This window comes from Lutra lutra, chromosome 9 (genome assembly GCF_902655055.1).
Source record: "Lutra lutra chromosome 9, mLutLut1.2, whole genome shotgun sequence".
Lineage (NCBI taxonomy): Eukaryota > Metazoa > Chordata > Mammalia > Carnivora > Mustelidae > Lutra > Lutra lutra.
The window spans coordinates 40,258,662-40,278,233 of record NC_062286.1 but is presented as its reverse complement, the minus strand read 5'-3'; the positions used below and the strand labels follow the sequence as shown (position 1 = coordinate 40,278,233).

Genomic DNA, 19,572 nt, shown 5'->3' with positions numbered 1-19,572 from the left:
GATTATTTTATTGGACTCAGAATCACCAGGGAGGACGCCTGGATGGCTCAGTTGGTTAAGCATCTGCCTTCAGCTCAGATCATGATCCCAGGGTGGTGGGATCAAGTCCTGTATCCAGCTCTTTGCTCACTGGGGAGCCTGCTTCTTCCTCTCCCTCTGCTGCGAGCACTCTCTCTCTCTCTCTCCTGTGTCAAATAAATAAATAAAATCTTTAAAAAAAGAATCACCAGGGAATTTTATTTAAAATGCATATCCCTGTAGGTAATTCTTGTGAGCCCTAAAGTATGAGACCTACAGATACACAGAACAGTAAGGTAGAATGGGACATGACCGTGACATATTTGCTGGTAGGAAGAGGCCAAGCAGGCAGTCCTGTGAAAAATGGTCTTTCAGAACAAGGAAAATAAGGTATCTGATAGAGAGCAATGGCCAGTAAACTGAGGCCCAATTATTTATAGCCCAGGAACCAAGAATGGTTTTTACATTTTTCTACGCTTGAAAAAAGTGAAAAGACTTTTTTTGTTTATTTGAGAGAGAGAGAGAGAGAGCACATGAGCAGGGAGGGTCAGAGGGAGAAGCAGACTCCCTGCTGAGCAGAGAGACCAATGTCCGGTGCGATCCTGGGATTCCAGAATCATGAACTGAGCTGGAGGCAGTTGCTTAACCACCCGAGCCTCCCAGGCTCCCCGGGAAAAGTGAAAAGACTTTCATGACCAGGTGAATATTACATGAACTTCAAATTTCAGTGTCAACTAAAACTGTTTTGGAGTGTATCCTCATTTGCTAACGTTGTCTGTGGCTACTTTTATGTTATACTGGCATAACATACAACAGAGTCCCTGTGACCTATAGAGTAAAAAATACTCTTTGTTTCCTTAAAGAGAAAGTGATGAATTCGGTGCTCAGGAATTTAGGGTTTTAGACCTGGGAGAACCATAAGGACTATAAATTCTTATTGCTTTATTTTAGATATCACCTTTTAAGGGTGTGATTTCCTAGGTCACTCGGGTAACATAGGATAACATAGAAGACGTCAACAAATTATACAGGGTCATGAGAGTTTTCATAGGTGAATGTGATGTGATAAAGGCAGTGTTGTGGGCACCTGGGTGGCTCAGTTAAGTGATTGCCTTCAGCTCAGGTCATGATCCCGGAGTCCCTGGATCGAGTCCCACATTGGGCTCCCAGCTCCACAGGGAATCTGCTTCTCCCTCTGACCTTCTCCTCTTGCGTGCTCTCACTGTCTCTCTCTCTCTCTCAAATAAATAACATCTTTTAAAAAATAAATAAAGGCAGTGTTGTGAACACGTCAGTCTAAATTGTATCGTGATTTTAGGGATGACAGGGAGTCCATTTATGATCAGTGCATTGGTAACTGGGTCCTAAAAGAAATAGATACTAAAACTTACTAGAGGGGCACCTGGGTGGCTTAGCTGGTTAAACATCTGACTCTTGATCTCAGGGTCGTGAGTTCAAGCCCCACGTTTAAAAAATATATATTAGATTGGGACAGAGAAGATGTAGAGAAATGGATGCCCAGATACATTTGTTGATCAGGCACTCAGTTGGAATAATACTTTGGAGAAAAGTTTACAGAGTCATAATTTAAAATGTGTATACCCTATTGATTAGCTGTTCTGGGGGAGCACTTGCGCATAAATCCAGGTACTTACGTGTTTTTTATAACTTGGGAGTAATAACAAGCTGAGACAGTCTAAATGCCCATAGATAAGTAGATAGGTGGATAAGGAGAAGTGGTTATCATTTAAAGGAATTAACTAGATTATATGTAGTAACATGGATAGTACAGATTTATGTAAGTAAATGTTCAGAATGACTGTGTTTTTTACGGCTCTGTGTGTGTGTGTGAGAGAGAGAGAAAGTACCTGAAAAGTTCTGGAAATACAAAAACCAAACTTGCAACGCCTGGCTGACTCAGTGGGTAGGGCAGGGTGTAGAGAATTAAACAAATACCAAACTCAGTGGAGTGGGGGATTGCATAAGATGACCCCATAACCTGTAATGTTCTCATTTGTTTTTTAGGGATAATGTATCCATTGAGGTTGCTTTTTAAATTTACTCTTTTTTAAAAAGAGAACTACTGAGTACTCTGAATGTCATAATTTTACTGTCATTTGTTCAGTATGTTAGGAAGATATGTTGACTTGCTAGGACATACATGCTAACGTAGCTCTAGGGGATGCCAAGAGATGTGAGGATGTCTTTGTCTAGAAGAAATTACATAAATGTGGTTTGTTTTGTTTTGTTTTGTTTTAAAGATTTTATTTATTTATTTGACAGACAGATCACAAGTAGGCAGACAGGCAGGCAGAGAGAGAAGGGAAGCAGACTCCCCGCTGAGCAGAGAGCCCCATGTGGGGCTTGATTCCAGGACCCCGGGATCATGACCTGAGCTGAAGGCAGAGGCTTTAACCCACTGAGCCACCCAGGCGCCCCCATAAATGTGGTTTTATAAAAAGGATAGAAAACCCAGTGGATTTTATATTCAGGACATTATTCAGTCTTGATGTAATACAAAATTTCCTGTATGTTTTGTCTATTAGAGATGATTTATGTTTATATAAATGTTACATGAAACTTCTTGAAAAATGCTTTTGGTTTATTAAATTTACCTCACTTTTGGAAATGAAACTCCAAATGTAACAGAAGTAGAAATGTATTTAGAAACAAATTACTGGGGTGCCTGGGTGGCTCAGTGGGTTAAAGCCTCTGCCTTCCGCTCAGGTCATGGTCTCAGGGTCCTGGGATCGAGCCCCACATCGGGCTCTCTGCTCAGCAGGAAGCCTGCCTCCCCCCTTCTCTCTGCCTGCCTCTCTGCCTACTTGTGCTCTCTGTCTGTCAAATAAATAAATAAATAAAATATTAAAAAAAAAAGAGAAATTACCTTGGTTTGCCTATTCAGTGAAATCTTTTTTTCTGGTAGTTAGTGAGGGTCTCCATACCCATAGCACAGCAGACAGCTGGCCTGAGATTTTTATAAAGTTTATATAGTTGAGAGATTCTAAATGAGGAGAGTACAGCGGAGTCATCTGGAAATTCAGTAAGAATGTATGTGACAGTTCTCTGTGGAACTTGGAGTATTTGATTCAGGAAGTCCAGAGTGCATCTTGTGATTTATTCTCATATGTAGCTGAGTTAAGAGCCACCATTTAAAAAAAAAAAAAAGCCACCACTTGAGATAAAAGAAGCCCAGAAAGTGCAATGAGAATGCCTAGGAAAATGGGGCACCTGAATTTGAGCCCCACATGGGTATAGAGATTATTTAAAAATAAAATCTTAAAAAAAGAATGCATAGGAAAATGGGTAGGGCAAGGGTAAGACTCAGGATAGATCGTTTTATGAGCTAGGGGTGGAAATCGCTAGGCCTTTGGAGGTGGTATGATGATCATGCCAGAGAGGGTAGGCAGAGTATAGTAGGAACATTACTGCCCACCTTTAGGCAGAAGCATAGGACAGGTCTCTCGTTTTCTAGCTTGTTTTTCTAGAGATCTTGAGAAATAAGAGCTGGCTTTAGTTGAGACCTGAATTTTGTTATTGACCAGTCCATACTGAGAGTAGAATCAATCACTTGTTCATTTTGTGGGTATGGAAATCCCTGCCATGGGGTAACTTGTGGTTCTTGTTCTTAGGGACAAAGTGGCTGTTCTTCAAGCACTTGCGTCCACAGTGAATAGGGTAAGTAGACTTTTAGCTTTTTGTTGTGGATTTTGAAAGTTTCTTAGAAATGATCTAATCCAGTCCCTTCATGTGATAAATGGGGAAACTAAAGCCTTTAAAGGAATTGGCTCTAAAAGTGCTTGACTTAGGCCCTTGTCTTTTATCTCCAAATTCAGTGTTTTTAATCCTAAACCAGTAATCCTTAAACTTAATCCCCTAAAGAACTTGTTGAAATGTCCGGCCCTGGGGGATGGTTTAGGTGTGATACTGTAATGCAAGTGATCTGTAGACCAACTCTGAGGAATATTGTGTTTACAGTGCTGTAAATAATGCAACGATTAAGAATGTGGGTCCTGGAGCCAGTGTTTTGTTTCATAGCTGAGCAACTAGCTTTGTGATCTCCATCAAAAAGTTCTTTTATCTCTTGATGCTTCTATGTGTTTATGAAGTGGGGATTAATTATAGCATCAAACTTTAAGGTTAGAGTGTGAAATAATTAAGTTGGTACAAAATAAAAGGATTTAGGGCAGTGCCTGGCACAAAAGAAATGCTCAGTAAATGCTGGCTCTTTTATTATTACTGCAACTTATTTTAGTGAAATATTTTTCAATAACTTGCTCTGTTGACAGTTCACAGAGTTTATAGTCTGATAGGTTAACTGAAATCTTGGTAAATGCCTCAGAAATGGGAACTTCTTTTTTCTTTGAAGTGATCTGTGCACCCAGAGATTACTGTGAGGTTCAAACTCACAACCCTGAGATCAGGAGTCACATGCTGCACTGACTGAGCCAGCCAGGTGCCCCAGAAATGGAGCTTTCTGAGTGATTATATATTTCATCATACGAAAGCTATACTTTCAATTTCAGCTATGTGGATAATGTCTAAAATAATGAAGACGTTAACTGCTGTAATAGCTGTGTGGATATTAAACCTCTCTAAGGCCATTGTCACAGATTTCCAGAATTGTTTTCTGTTATAGATGTTACAATTAAGGAGTCATGGGCCAGACATACCCTGATACATCTTAGCAGTTTCTCCGAAAAGGTTTTTATAATACTGCATCTCCGCACTGGCAAGACATTGAGATTTTCAGCAGTTTACTTATCTCTGAACAGGCCCCTGAAATGTAAACTAGAGTAATGGTCTGCTGAGACTGATCTCAGTTTGTTTTTTTTTGTTTGTTTGTTTGTTTTTTTAAAGATTTTATTTATTTATTTGACAGAGATCACAAGTAGGCAGAGAGGCAGGCAGAGAGAGAGAGAAGAGGAAGCAGGCTCCCTGCTGCCCAGAGAGCCCAATGTGGGGCTCGATCCCAGGACCCTGGGATCATGACCTGAGTTGAAGGCAGAGGCTTTAACCCACTGAGCCACCCAGGCGCCCCTGATCTCAGTTTTTTAATGAGAATGGCCTTCAGGTCAAAGAAGTTGTAGAATTATGTGTACAGTTGTCTGATTTATCTGGGTTTGGGCCCTTAAAATCCAAGGTATAGTCATTTATTCATTCATTAACCACATATTCTACCCTTCTGATGCTTACCAGGCACTGTGTGGGATGTAGAATAAAGACAGTCCTTGCACAGTTCCTAGAGAGGGAGCATGAAGGAGCACTAAGAAGAGGGTACGTAACTGAGGCTGGGAAAGGACTTCCAGAGGAGCTGATAATTGGATTGCTGCTAGGAAGGTGAGCGGCAAGGATACTGTGGTGGGAAAGAGCATTCCTCGCAAAAACAGCAGCCCGCTCGAAGGCCCAAAGGCATAGAATGAGTAGTTGGTATGGTAGGAATCAGGGATTTGAAGGGTGGAGACATGAGAGGCAAGATGGCGAATGCTATGCTGGGGACTCAAGTCCTCTGAAGAATTTTTTTTTTTTTTATTGATTTATTTATTTGACAGAGAGAGAACACAGTGGGAGTGGGAGAAGGAGAAGCAGGCTTCCTGTGGAGCAGGGACCCAGGACCCTGGGATCATGACCTGAGCCAAAGCCAGATGCTTAATGACTGAGCCACCCAGGCACCCCCCCCCCCTCTGAAGAATTTTAAGCAGTGGTATGATAACCAGATTTTAGATAAGATAGCCATGTGGAGATGGGAAACCTTTCAACTTTAATGTAGCATAAAGATCTTAAAACTAGCGTATCCAACCCAAACCTTTGCTGTCTTCTCAGTAGCAACTCCATTATTCTAAATGCCCAAATCAAAACCCTAGGAGTTATCTGTGACTCTTCTTTCTTTCATGCTGCACGTTAGTAAATCCTTTGTTTTTTCCTTTAAGATACCTGTGTGTAGACTCCCATCATCTCTCCAGGTTCAGTGATTGGCTGGGAGAACACTCAGGACTCAGCATGTAGTCCTACAGCTACAATTTATTATAGAAAAGACACAAAGCGAAGTCAGCCAGGGGAAAAGTCACACAGGGTGAAATCCAGAAGAAACCAGGTGCAAGTTTCCGAGAGTGTTTTCCCAGTGGAGTCACACAGGACACTTTTAATTCCTCCAACTGAGTTGTAACAGCATGTGTGAAACGTCTACCATGAAAGTTCATTAGAGACTCAGGGCTCAGAGGTTTTTCTGGTGTCTGGCCACATAGGCACCCTGTGCCTGGCACATACCAGAATTCCAGACTTTGAGAAGGAAGTACAAACAGTTTAGGCACAACAAGCCATTTCGTCAGTACTGGGGGTGGTGGGAACCCTTCCCAAATCCAGGTTTCCGGGTGCCAGCTAAGGGCCAGCCTTGCAGGCAGTCCTTTCTAAGGACAGCAGTCTCAGGCCTGGTAACTCTTTCTGCACATTACCAGATTCTGCACTCATATCATCATCACCACAGATGCTTTCCTCGTGTAAGTTATTATCATCCAATACTCTGGACTGATCCCAGCAGCCTCGGTCTCTTATATTGCCCCAGCTCCCCACACACTGCTCGAAGTTGAGCAGCCCTGATGATCCCAGTAAAATGTTGGATCACTCCTACCTCAGAACTCTTGTGGCCTCATTTGTCATAATTGGGATAAAAACTGAGGTCCATATGAGGGCTCCTTAGGCCCTCCCGCTATCCTCCCCACCCCCACATTACCTCTGACAGCGTCTCTTGCTATCTTCTTGGACACCCCAAGCCTCCTGGGCTTCCTGGGCCTCCTGGCTAATTCTCAGTTTCCCAACAGGCACACCTCTGCCTCGGGATCTAGTGTTTGCTATTCCTTCTGCCTGGACTGTTTCCGCAGATACTCACATTACTTGCTCCCTCACCTGCTGAACTCTGCCTCAGTGTCACTTCTTCAGTGAGGCCTTCCCTGACCACCAGCCTTAAGTCGTAGATCTGCTACTTTCTTGTCCCTTTTTGTACTTCATTTTTCTGCATAGCAGTTAACCTGTTTTTAATTTACTGTATATTGTTTATTTTTACTTTCTGGAGGTTCCTCCCCTACTAGACTAAGCTTTATTTGGGTAGAGGGTGATTTTATTGTCTCCTTGGAGCTAGAATAATGCCTGGCACATAGGTGCTCTGTAAATAATGAATAGGATGGCACTGTACTACGGCCGTGGCAGTTGGGATAAGGGACAGTGGAGTTAGTAGGGGAAGTTAAAGAACTAGCATGGGTTAGATCTGACGATATCTCAGTTGACTAGAAGTAGTAGGACAGGATCTACAGGTTGGACTGCAGATTGGTCAGTACCATTCACTGAGAGAAGACAGGACAGGTGGTGGCTTTGGGGAAGTTCACTTTGGGGAGCGATTTGGTCTGAGGCATCTGAGCTACAGGGCCAGAGTGGAGTTGTTCCACACAGACCGTAGTGGACTTGGAAATCTTATCTAGGAAGAGAAGTTAGGAGATAATGGGAAGAATAAGTCTGGTAAGTGAAAAGAAGCCCAGCATGTCACCAGAACTAGAGGCCCCAAACAGGCTTCTGACAGGGGTGGTGCAGAGGGTCAGAACCAGAGCGAGGCACTAGTTTGAGTATAATCAGGGAGTGAGCAGTCCGGGGCAGCTAATGGAGAACTGCCACCTCTGGTTTACCATTAACTGACTGCCTCGTTCAGTAGAGTGACATGACCACATGAAATGAGCCTCCCATGAGTATGAAGGGATATTGGTTTTGAAAGTGGCAGCAGGAAGCTGAGACACCCCCAAAAATCCTACTTCTTAATCCTACTTAGGTATGAGTAAGACAAGGCATCAAGGGGACAGTTAGAAGAGATTCTGGATGTAGGGTGAGTTTTCCCAATGGAACAAAGGTCCCAGAAGGCCCAGGAAAGGAGGCTCTAAGGGAGAAGAGAGGAATAGAGGAAGTAATTGGGGGGGCAGTTTTCAGTGAATGGTACTGAAGAGTTGTTCAGAGTTCTCCCTAAAACAGGGTAAAGCAGTACGTAGAACGTTCGACAAAAGGGCATAGGAGAAGCTGCTGCTATTAGCTCCTTCCAAGAGGGCACAGCAGTATCCTTTATTTGGGGAAGGGACTCTTGGTGGGTAGTGGCTAGGTTTGAAGGTGTGCAGGACACTGGTGCCCATATTGGTTAATTCAGAGGATCTTTTATTTATTTATTTTTTAAGATTTTATTTATTTATTTGACAGACAGAGATCACAAGTAGACGGAGAGGCAGGCAGAGAGAGAGAGAGAGAGGGAAGCAGGCTCCCTGAGCAGAGAGCCCGATGCGGGCCTCGATCCCAGGACCCTGAGATCATGACCTGAGCCAAAGGCAGCGGCTTAACCCACTGAGCCACCCAGGCGCCCGAGGATCTTTCATTTAAAACAGCGCTAGTTCCTGGAAGCACCCTCAGATCTGAAGAAGCAGTCATGGGGGTTTGAGTCATTGTTTGCTGTGTGTGTAATGACAAATGCGTCTTACAGAGCTAAGAGTGTTGTATAGGTGTTCGTGTTTCTCTCACTACACACACACACACACATATTTCTATATGTGTTAACATATCTAATTAATACTTACTTTACAGTGTTTTTGGTCATCAAAACTCAAGGTCTTAATGAAAATCTAACTAAAGAGACTTCTGTGTCTTCACAGGACACTACAGCTGCCCCTTACGCATTTCAGGATGATCCCTACCTCATACCAACATCCTCTTTGGAATCCGTGAGTATCTTCGTGCACTTTTTCTAGCATTGTTTTATCTTGTTTGGATACAAGCACGGATACAGAATTTAACTTACATGTAAAAACCTTTGAAAAGTTAACAGTTCAGAGGTTTGGAGATTGGCTGTGGGAAGGATTTGGGATTTAAAACTTAGGGCTCCTCACACTGGAGCAGTCCACTCTGCTTCAGTGCACTGGTCTCATATACCCCCAGCTGTATAAGATGTGACCTAAAATGTCACACTCAGTAGCAGAGGGGGATATACAACAGCATGTAATTTAACTTCTGATTGGGCTTTTGTGTATTGCTGCATTCTTGGAGGGGTGGATGGTACTTGCTGAGAGTGTCATTTTGATCTCTTGAGTCAGTTTACATCTAAATCCTTTTCTTTATATAGCGTTCGTTTTTATTGGCAAAGAAGTCTGGGGAGAATGCAGCAAACTACATTATTAATTCACATCCCAAATATTTTCAGAAGGACATAGCTGAACCTCATATACCGGTAAGGAGAAGTAATGGTGATTTTTCAGGTATTACTAAACTAAGTAAATGTAAATGAAACCAAGTCTTAGGGCTAATATTTCAGTAGCCACTTGAATGGCCTCAGTATTTGGGTGAAGTCTTTTGATGTATATAGTTATCTTTGCTTTCAGTAGTAGCTTTCCCCCCCGCCCAAACACCTGTCTGTGTTTGCTCCTCATCTTGTTTTCCCTGTTTGGCTTCTGTGACACCAGAATCTTAGGTCTTTACCTCTGTGACTGTTCTTCTCGGGTTTTTTGAGTAGCTTTTCTATCCACTACTTAAGTGTGGAGGTCTTCTTAGGTTTCCAGGCCCAGTCATTGTCTTTTTCCTGTCTGCAGTTTTCCTGCGGCAGCAGCCCTTCTATTCCGTTTGGCATTCTTGTATACCTGGCCCAGATCTCTCTGCTTTGATAGTCCAGTGTCCTGGTTTATCTTCAGTGTGTGTCAGCCCTTCGGCCTTTCACTTTGAACTCCAAATTGTATTTCCAGCTACCTCTGTGTTGTGTCGTCACGGAGTGTGAGTGTTGTGTGGCGTGTTAGCTATTGTGCTCAGTGCCAGTGTTACCGCGGCCAGTGGAATAGAAGCACCTCTGCCCTCCTGGGTTTATTAGTGGAAATAAGAGCCTCAGACCCATGTCCCAGTCTCCTTGCTTCCCAGAAGGCACGCATCCAGGCACAGCCTCCTGCTTCTCAGGGAGCATCTGCCAGTGACAGAGTAGGAGGTCAGTGTGATTGTGCAGGTGACAGTGCCAGAGTCCTGTGCGGAGACGGTGGCAGTGATGGTCCACTCGTGCCCCTGGATGTTTCTAACCAGTAGTTACTCTTCTTTTTTTTTTTTTTTTAAGATTTTATTTATTTACTTGACAGAGAGAGATCACAAGTAGACGGAGAGGCAGGCAGAGAGAGAGAGAGAGGGAAGCAGGCTTCCTGCTGAGCAGAGAGCCCGATGCGGGACTCGATCCCAGGACCCCGAGACCATGACCCGAGCCGAAGGCAGCGGCTTAACCCACTGAGCCACCCAGGCGCCCCAGTAGTTACTCTTCTGTGCTGATGAGTTGACCTCTGCTTGAAGCCTTGTGTGAGTCCCTGCCTCCCTGGCAGACAGCACTGTCACAACTTGTAGATCTCTCATTTACATACACACTGCTGTTCCTTCCTTCCTTGCTCTGTTAGATGGGGAGAACCTTGAAAATAGAGAAGGACTTTTACCTGTGCCTCTAATTCCTTGCTTTGTGCATGGCAGAAAATGGTCAGCATTCAATAAGTAATGAAATAAACTAGTGAGTGAGGTAAAATCAACATATTTTGGTGATGGTTAGTGTTTTTAGAGTATAAGAAGCATCCGGGCTGACAGGTTTCTCCTTTGCAAATCAGTTATACTCTGACACTGTGAAACAAGATTGGAAGGAAAGGAGAGAGGATCGTTTTGTCAGAGGATGAAATAAATTCAACTTGAAGTTGGGGAATTTAGTTGGAAACCGGATTTTTTAGATTGAAATAAATACTTATTTTTGGGTGCTTTTAAATTCTCCCTGAGCTAGGAGATAGCTAAATGATCTTGTTTCGAATCCCTGAGGGGTTCTTTGATTTTTTTTTTTATTTAATATAATTCTTTTAAGTTATAGTCCCTGCATAGATGTATACATGGTGCCCCATGCGTGAAACATGAATTGGAACCATAAGGTTTTATTTTGGTGTGTTGGTGATAAAAGTTTAGTCCTTTTGGTTACTGCCCCTTTACCTGTTTGTGGTAATTAGCCATCTTCTTTTCCTAGTGTTTAATGCCCGAGTACTTTGAACCTCAGATTGAAGATATAAGTGAAGCAGCCTTGAGGGAAAGAATCAAGCTCAAAAAAGTGAAAGCATCTGTGGACATGTTTGATCAACTCTTGCAAGCAGGTGACTCAGTTCATTTAAAGCACCCCTAGGAACGTGGGCTCGGACGTGGGCTGTGCTTACGTGATCCTGCTGGTTGTGAGCAAAAGTTAGAAGGATCTCTGCTTGATGCTGTGGTCATGCTTTTAAGAGTTAATATTTCAAGTTCTGCTTCAGCTTTTGTCTTTTTGGAAATGTAAGTGAGATGGAGTTGCAACTTAGTTTACTGTGCTCTGGGCTGTATTGTACAGCAGGCAGAGAAATGAGAGAACCATTGTTCCTTAGCTTCCATTTTTAACCTTAGGCATATACATACTGTATTCAGATTTCTTGCACTTTTTAAGTATGTTTGGAGGCATAAACAGACAAGGAATATTTAATAAGGAAAGAGCAATAAACTGGGGTACTGATTCTAACTCTGATACCGATTAGCTCTGTGGCCTTGGAAAAATCACTTAATTTCTCAGAACTTCCGTCTCTAAAATTCTCTGACTGTCTGACTTTGATCTGGATGAACCTCTAGCGGAGTAGATCTCAATTGCATGGCCTGTAAGCTACCAGGACAACAGCGTACCTATAATAACATCAGAGGCAGTGGGATTGTAAGTTAATGGACTCCAGAATGCTGTTCAGTGATTTAGGATAATAATCAAACACAGAAGAGAGAGGAACTGGACTGAATCACTTAGTACGTTCTTCAGCACAAGAGACCTTTCCAGAAAGCTGTGTTGGAGAATATTGGTGTATTGTCTGCTGGACATTGAATATACAGATGAATTGCTGAAGCACATTATAATTTGGGGAGGCTTTTGCCTCTGCTCGTTGCATATGGTAATTGGTAAGTCTGCATTCAGGTACTGAGTGCTCAGACCTGTCTTCCTCTAGGTTCATAACACTATGTGCTGTAGGCACACGCGGACACTCCGCACACGCCTCTAAAGACGGCATGTCAGCCCCACAGCTCAGAGTAACAGAATAAGCCAATATGCCATGGGGGTGGGGGCGGGTAGAGGAAGTTTTACTGTCATGCCCCTCCTAAGTACCAAACACTTTGCTGGGCATTTCACATACTGAATTTAATTCTATAATGTTTCAGGAGTTGCTGTGTTTTATAATCATTTTATAAAGGAAGCTGGTTATTAAGTAAGTTTCTAGGGATACAGAGTTCTGAGATGGTAAGATCCAGTTCAGTTCCTCTCCACAGTCTCTCTTCTCTCCATTCTCCCATGCTCTTTTATGAGCTTTTAAATGTCCCAGTTGGCATTTTTATTATCAGTATATTTTCTCTAGAAAAAATACTGTATCTTATACTTCCTGTTCCTTTTTTTTCCCTAGTGTCAAGACAGGAACATAATGTTCCTGAGTATTGCTTTTTTAAAAACTACTATAACTAGACATTTCTGCTCACATCTCTAGGCAAGTATTCCAGTGAGGGACTGGATCCAGGTAGAATAGTTCTGCTTGCATTTGTAGAAATGGAACTGGGCCAGGGGAACTGAGTGGCAGTAATTTGCTGAGTGTTCAATTTGGAAATGATCATTAAAACCGTGAGATCGTTTCTCTGTGGACGTGAGTATGTAAACTAAGTGAGCACAGGGTCAGGCGTTGTCTTGTGCTTTAGTCCTTCCTCTCAGACCCCACAGTTAGTAGGGATTGTGTCCCTGTCTGCATCCCTTCAGGTGTTGGGGTTCATGTGGACTGCATCCTCATCCATGCTGAGAATGGTGGATGACCTGAAGTATGCATCCAAGAGAGCCACAGCCTGGAGAAAAAGCAAAGAATTTTAATGCAATGAGCTTCAGTTCTTTATTGTTTCAGTGTTTCTTTCCTTTTTTTTCTCCTACCCACAGGAACCACTGTATCTTTGGAAACAAGTAATAGTCTCTTGGATTTGTTGTGCTACTATGGTGACAAGGAGCCCTCAACTGATTATCATTTTCAGCAAAGTGAAAAATCCAAAGAGTTGGTAATGGGTTTTGGCAGCGTTTGTTTTTTGTTTTTCGTTTTTTTAATTTATTTTGCCAGTAATAACCATTTCAAAATAAAGATGGTTCTTATGCCCTATGTTAGGATAATAGAGAATTGTTCTGAGATGTGATGTGGTTTAGTAGCTTTGATAAAAAGTGATGTGTAGGAAGAAAGAGCTAAACAATTATTTTAATTCTGGTTCCCTTAAAAATATGTTGATCTTACCTGAAAAGTATGTTGACGTTGCCTACCACATGCAGGCAAAGCTTTGACCAGAAATGTTTAGACAAACTCCTCTCTTGTTACTTACACTGACCATATGTAAGGGGCAGGGAAAGACTCTGTGGCCCCAGCCCCCGCCACCAAAATATGCATGCATAACGTGGGCAGAGAGGAGTGAGCTCACTGTGCTGGGGTGTAGGGCAGTATTGTGCCAAGGGCCGGCCTGTAGCTAGGGAGTGCTATCTTAATTTCTCAATCTAAGAGTTTTACTTCTAGAAAAAGATCCCAAGAACATGTTTGGGTCATGTGAATAAAGAATATATACATCATGGGGCGCCTGGGTGGCTCAGTGGGCTAAGCCGCTGCCTTCGGCTCAGGTCATGATCTCAGGGTCCTGGGATTGAGTCCCACATCGGGCTCTCTGCTCAGCAGGGAACCTGCTTCCTCCTCTCTCTCTGTCTGCCTCTCTGCCTGCTTGTGATCTCTGTCTGTCAAATAAATAAATAAAATCTTTAAAAAATATATATATATACATCATTTTCATAATGTTCATACATGTAGATAGAAAAATGTGGAAAACTGAATGTCCAGTGACAAATGATTGGATTATGGTAATGTGATTGTCAGGACTAGTGTAGGTCTGTTTGGCTGTGGAAAGATGCACCATATATTGAAAAGTGAGACAATAGGCTAGATGATAATATTTCATTTTTATAAAATATTTCTATATGCATGAGAGAAGATGAAAAGTTCTTTTCCTTCTACTTATGTCTAATTTTCCTCCACTGACTATGGATTATTTACATACAGAGTAATTAAGACGTTTAAAATGTATAGGCAGGGGCGCCTGGGTGGCTCAGTGGGTTAGGCTGCTGCCTTCAGCTTGTGTCATGATTTCAGGGTCCTGGAATCGAGCCCCGCATCGGGCTCTCTGCTCGGCGGGGAGCCTGCGTCTTCCTCTCTCTCTGCCTGCCTCTCTGCCTGCTTGTGATCTCTCTCTGTCAAATAAATAAAGTTTTTGAAAAAAAAAAATGTATAGGCAAGTGTGTTATTTCTGTGGGGCTCAAGCTAGATAGAGCCAGCTCAAGCCAGGTTGTGTTTGGGTTTGCAGTTCTTCTCTCCCGTTGAGGCTGTGCAGGGTACCGGCTTCATCTGTCTCCAGGCTGTCAGTTCTCATTTCAAGTGCTAGCTTTACTTTTTGTCTCTAAGTGAGCTGATTTATGCTGAAAAAATGATCAGTTTTTTATTTTTTTTTTTAATTTTATTTATTTTTTTTTTTATTTGACAGAGAGATCACAAGCAGGCAGAGAGGCAGGCAGAGAGAGAGGAGGAAGCAGGCTCCCCGAGAGAGCAGAGAGCCCGATGCGGGGCTCGATCCCAGGACTCTGAGATCATGACCTGAGCCGAAGGCAGCAGCCCAACCCACTGAGCCACCCAGGCGCCCCATGATCAGTTTTTTAAATGAACATTTACTGGGTTTATTCTTTCACCTTCTGTTGGATCTGTATTTTATTTTTAGAAAGTTTCCTTTGCCTTTTTTTTTTTTTTTTTAAGATTTTATTTATTTATTTGACAGAGATCACAAGTAGGCAGAGAGGCAGGTAGGGAGAGGGGGGGAAGCAGGCTCCCCACTGAGCAGAGAGCCCAATGCAGGGCTCAATCCCAGAACCCTGAGACCATGACCTGAGCTGAAGGCAGAGGCTTAACCCACTGAGCCACCCAGGTGCCCCTCCTTTGCCTTTCTGGTTTTAAGTATCTGAGTAGGAGAATACATTGCATTGTCATTTTTTGTTTTATTTTTTTTTGATGGTTCATTTCAGGAGGAGGTGGCAGAGGAAAATAACGAGAAATCAAAGAAGGCCAATCATCAGTTTGGAGACCTATGGAGGTATGTTACACATCAGTGAACCTTGTAGTGTGGTTTTTTTAATGGGGCGTGGCATGTTCCCCAGCACCCCCTCAAGAAGATGCACTCCTGAAGTTTCTAAAGTAGAATTTGTTTTCAACATACAGTACAAGTGTGACCTTGGCATGATATGCATTTAGAGCTCGTTCCCTAAGATCTTTACTTCCAGTGAGCAATACTTAGTTCTTCGTGCGCCTGTTTGTGCCCCCCTGCCCCATGCCCCATTTCATTTCATGTCACCTTACATATTGTTGGTTACTTGGGTAGTTCCATCAGTGCTTCTACTCTGCAATATATAACTCACGTTCTGAAAGATTGGCTCATTTTGTTTGTGTAAGAATACACATGCACTGGAATATAGCTCTAAAGTAAGGCAGCTGGCAAGCAAGCAGAAGTATTCAGCATTTCTAGACAAAAGGTGAATAATGTTGAACTAACATTTGAGAATTGACGTTAACCAAATAGAAATGTCTGAGAAATACTTCACGTGGACATCTGGAGAAGGAGAGCTACCACTAATATCTGAAGTCTTTTAAAGTGATAAGTTGAATAGAATCAAACATTAAATTTCCTTAGTAGATTTTAATAATTTTGTGTAGTGGTTAAGAGCATGGACTTTGGCATACCATCCTGGCCCAAATCCTGTTTCTGATTTCCAAGACCTCTTTGTAAGAGGCAGAAGAAAGATAGAACTGTTTAAGATGGTTACGTTAGGTGATTGAGTGTTTGATAGGGAAGAAGGAAGAAGATGCCCTAGAGTGTGACACATACACGCTAGACTATGAGATTTTGGAAAAACTGCTTGTCCATGGGGGACTCTGGGGAGTTGTGTATGGTTGAGAGAGGGTGGGGAAACTTCACTGTGTTCCCTCTGTACACTTTGCTTTTTGTTCAGTATTGTATGTATTTTTTGTAAAAATTTTCAGTCCTGGGTCTGTCATTAACCGTAAAGCCGCGGACCACTTGAGGTGTTCAAGCCTCAGTTTTTCCAAACACTTTTCAGAATGCTAACCATCTCTCTCTCTCTCTCTCTCTCTCTGGATGCTAGGAATTGTGTGTATGAAGTGCTTAGCTAAGTGCTTAGAACATTTTGAACTCTCAGTAGGTTGTGGTAGCTATTGGTTTTTCCTATTTCCCCTGGTTCATTTACTCTTCTGTGTCTAGGCCAAAAAACAATGCTGAGAGAATCTTTGGTCTCATGCCAGAGAAAAACTCACACTCCTACTGCACAATGATCCGAGGAATGGTGAAGGTAACATTTATTTTTATACTTCTGTCTTTAATGTCCACTAATTCCGGATTTTTCACCCTCAGAATTGTTGACAGTTGGGCTGGATAATGCGTTGCGGTGGGGGCTCTCCACTGCTCTGTGGAGTGTTTAGAAGCTCCCTGTTCTCTACCCACTGCATGTCAGTGCTGTGTCCTCCCTGCCCTCAGTTGTGACAACTAGAAATATCTCCAGGAATTACTGCATGTCACCTGGGAGGCAAAATTTCCACAGCAATGGAGTATGAACTTCTTGAGAACCAGGACCTTGTCTGCTTCTTCTACTGTTGTATTCCCAAACTCTAAAACAGTTGCTGTGCAAATATTTCTTAAGTCAACATGTTTGATGATGTTTAACATTTATGCTCTGTCTCCCAGCACCGAGCTCTTGTGCAGGCATTAAACTTGTACACTGAATTACTAAACAACAGACTCCATGGTAAGTGTGTTTGTGGAGAATTTCCTTTTCTTCCCTTAAGAATCTGTAACATCTGGGGCACCTGGGTGGCTCAGAGGGTTAAAGCCTCTGCCTTCGGCTCAGGTCATGATCCCAGGGTCCTGGGATCGAGCCCCGCATCGGGCTTTCTCCTTGGTGGGGAGCCTGTTTCCTCCTCTCTCTCTCTCTGCCTGCCTCTCTGCCTACTTGTGATCTCTCTCTGTCGAATAAATAAATAAAATCTTAAAAAAAAAAAAATCTGTAACATCTGGAATGCCTGAGTGGCTTAGCCGGTTAAGCATCTGCCTTATGCTAAGGTCATGATCATCGGGTCTTGGGATCGAGCCACATCAGGCTCCTTGCTCAGCGGGGAGCCTGCTTCTCCACTTGCCTGCCATTCCCCCCTGCTTGTGTGCGCATGCTTTCTCTGACAAACCTTGGGGGGAAAAAAATCTGTAACATTTTCGAATCTGCAGAATATTTGGATCTTGCCTCAATTATGAGCTCAATTTTCATCTTCTCATGTGGTATATGTGGTAGAAGCAGGAGGAGAGATCCAGAACAGGGAGTGATTGTCTGGTGTCGTGGGCACATGGGAATGAGCTAGGAGCCACATGTGCATTACTGCTTTGCCTTCAGCTGAGGCATTTAGGGGTTAAACTTCAACCTAGACTTTTGTTTTTACAGCTGACGTGTACACCTTCAATGCAGTGATTGAAGCAACAGCATTGAGTGCGCATGAGAAACCGGAGGACAAATGGAATAATATACTGGTAAGGAGGAACCCTCATTTTGTCTTCTGATGGGCCTAAAATGCCTTTTCCTAGAAATAAAGGGGGTGGAGACAGCATTTACTGTGCATTTTCATGGCAGATACTATCACGGTGGGCGCGCAGTGGTTGCACGTTTACACCCTCCCAGCAACTGTAGTTTAAATGGCTGTGTCTGACATGTGCGTAGAAAAAGTTACCTGACCCATTGTCCATGGCTAGAATTCAGAAAGACCACAGTTCCTTCATTTCTCACAGTTTTTTCATTACAAAAATAATGTGTATTTACGGGAACGTTTTTATCAGGTCAGTTTGGAAAATTATACTCACTGGATTGAAATAACTTCGGACTAGAAATGTTTTTTGTTTCTACACCATACATTGTCTTTATACCATACTGCTCATTTTAAAGGAAAACAGTCCATTCTAGTCTGTTCTTTTGCTTTACTAGGCAGAGTGAAGACAGTTGTACAACTTGATCAAGTGAGGTGGGGTGACTTCTCTAAAAGGCAAAGTCACTGGTCCTGCTAATAGATAAATTTTGGATAGGGATGTATTTATTAACTTTAGACTTAGCCAGAGAACCAAAATCTTTTTTATTACTTTACTTGCTTATATTTAAAGGTCTTATTTGACAGAGAGAGTCACAGTGAGAGAGGGAACACAAGCGGGTGGGAGAGGGAGAAACAGGGAGCCCAATGCAGGGCTCGATCCTAGGACCCTGGGATCATGACCTGAGCCGAAGGCAGACCCTTAACAACTGAGCCACCCAGGTGCCCCCCTTCCCCCAAATTCTTTTTTAGTGTGTGATATTAGTTAATTGGACAAACTACCTATCCAGGCATAAACAAGACTTACTGCTTTTGACTCAACTAGGAGCTGCTAAAACAAATGACTGCTCAGAAGGTGAAACCAAACCTACAGACATTTAATACCATTCTGAAATGCCTCCGAAGATTTCATGCATTTGGAAAAGTGCCAGCCCTGCAGACCTTTCGTGAAATGAAAGCCATCAGAATAGGTGAGTATGTGTCCTGTCCCTCCCTGGAGGCTGAGCCAGTGCTGGCCAGAGTTCTCAGATCCAGATAAGTGAAAAAGAGATGGTAAACTCTTCTTGCTTTTGTACAGAACATATTTAGAATTTTGAGTCCACCATTTGGCACAGTTAATTATAAGTACTGAGTAATGGTGGGAACTCCTTTATCTTCATGCACTTTATGGCAATTACAATGTTTTTTTTAATACTTCAGTTAGTTTTCTGTGGACTTTTAGGGAGAACTGTTCACTTAAGAATTAGTTTTAGGGGCGCCTGGGTGGCTCAGTGGGTTAAAGCCTCTGCCTTCGGCTCAGGTCATGATCCCAGGGTCCTGGGATCGAGCCCCGCATGGGGCTCTCTGCTCAGCAGGGAGCCTCTTTCCCTTCCTCTCTGCCTGCCTCTCTGCCTACTTGTGATCTCTCTCTCTGTCAAATAAATAAATAAAATCTTAAAAAAAAAAAAAAAGGAATTAGTTTTAAATCCCATGACATTTGCTGGTATAATTAGGTGTTTGGACCTAAATGTGCCACTGTGTTGTATAGTTTGCAGTAATTAAAGATTGTTTGGGAACACGTTCACTTCAGTATGCGTTAGTATTCTAGAATGGAGAATTACAGCATAAGTGCATTAGCTGTAACATTTAGTAATGACATGTCAAGGCTTTCTAAAAGTGATTGTTTTTGATCTCTTTCCACTTAACATTAATTCAAATGAGCTAGGAAAGGTCTTTGTTCAGAGGAATAGGAATGTATCATCTTTTACTTAAATACCAAGGTTGGTGTGTTTTTAGTTCATTGTGCCTCAGTAAA

At 42.6% G+C, this 19,572-nt stretch overlaps 1 protein-coding gene across 2 annotated transcripts in view; it reads left to right on the top strand.

The window, feature by feature from the left end:
- PTCD3 (pentatricopeptide repeat domain 3) overlaps window positions 1-19,572 on the top strand; it is a 32,977-nt gene that overhangs the window by 4,154 nt on the left and 9,251 nt on the right. For both annotated transcript variants that reach the window (XM_047743842.1, XM_047743841.1), the window contains exons 4-13: window positions 3,651-3,696; window positions 8,694-8,762; window positions 9,161-9,265; window positions 11,060-11,183; window positions 13,010-13,125; window positions 15,170-15,237; window positions 16,420-16,507; window positions 16,900-16,960; window positions 17,645-17,730; window positions 18,604-18,748. In XM_047743842.1, the coding sequence (XP_047599798.1) occupies window positions 3,651-3,696; window positions 8,694-8,762; window positions 9,161-9,265; window positions 11,060-11,183; window positions 13,010-13,125; window positions 15,170-15,237; window positions 16,420-16,507; window positions 16,900-16,960; window positions 17,645-17,730; window positions 18,604-18,748 (908 nt within the window). The remainder of the gene's footprint in view (window positions 1-3,650; window positions 3,697-8,693; window positions 8,763-9,160; window positions 9,266-11,059; window positions 11,184-13,009; window positions 13,126-15,169; window positions 15,238-16,419; window positions 16,508-16,899; window positions 16,961-17,644; window positions 17,731-18,603; window positions 18,749-19,572) is intronic.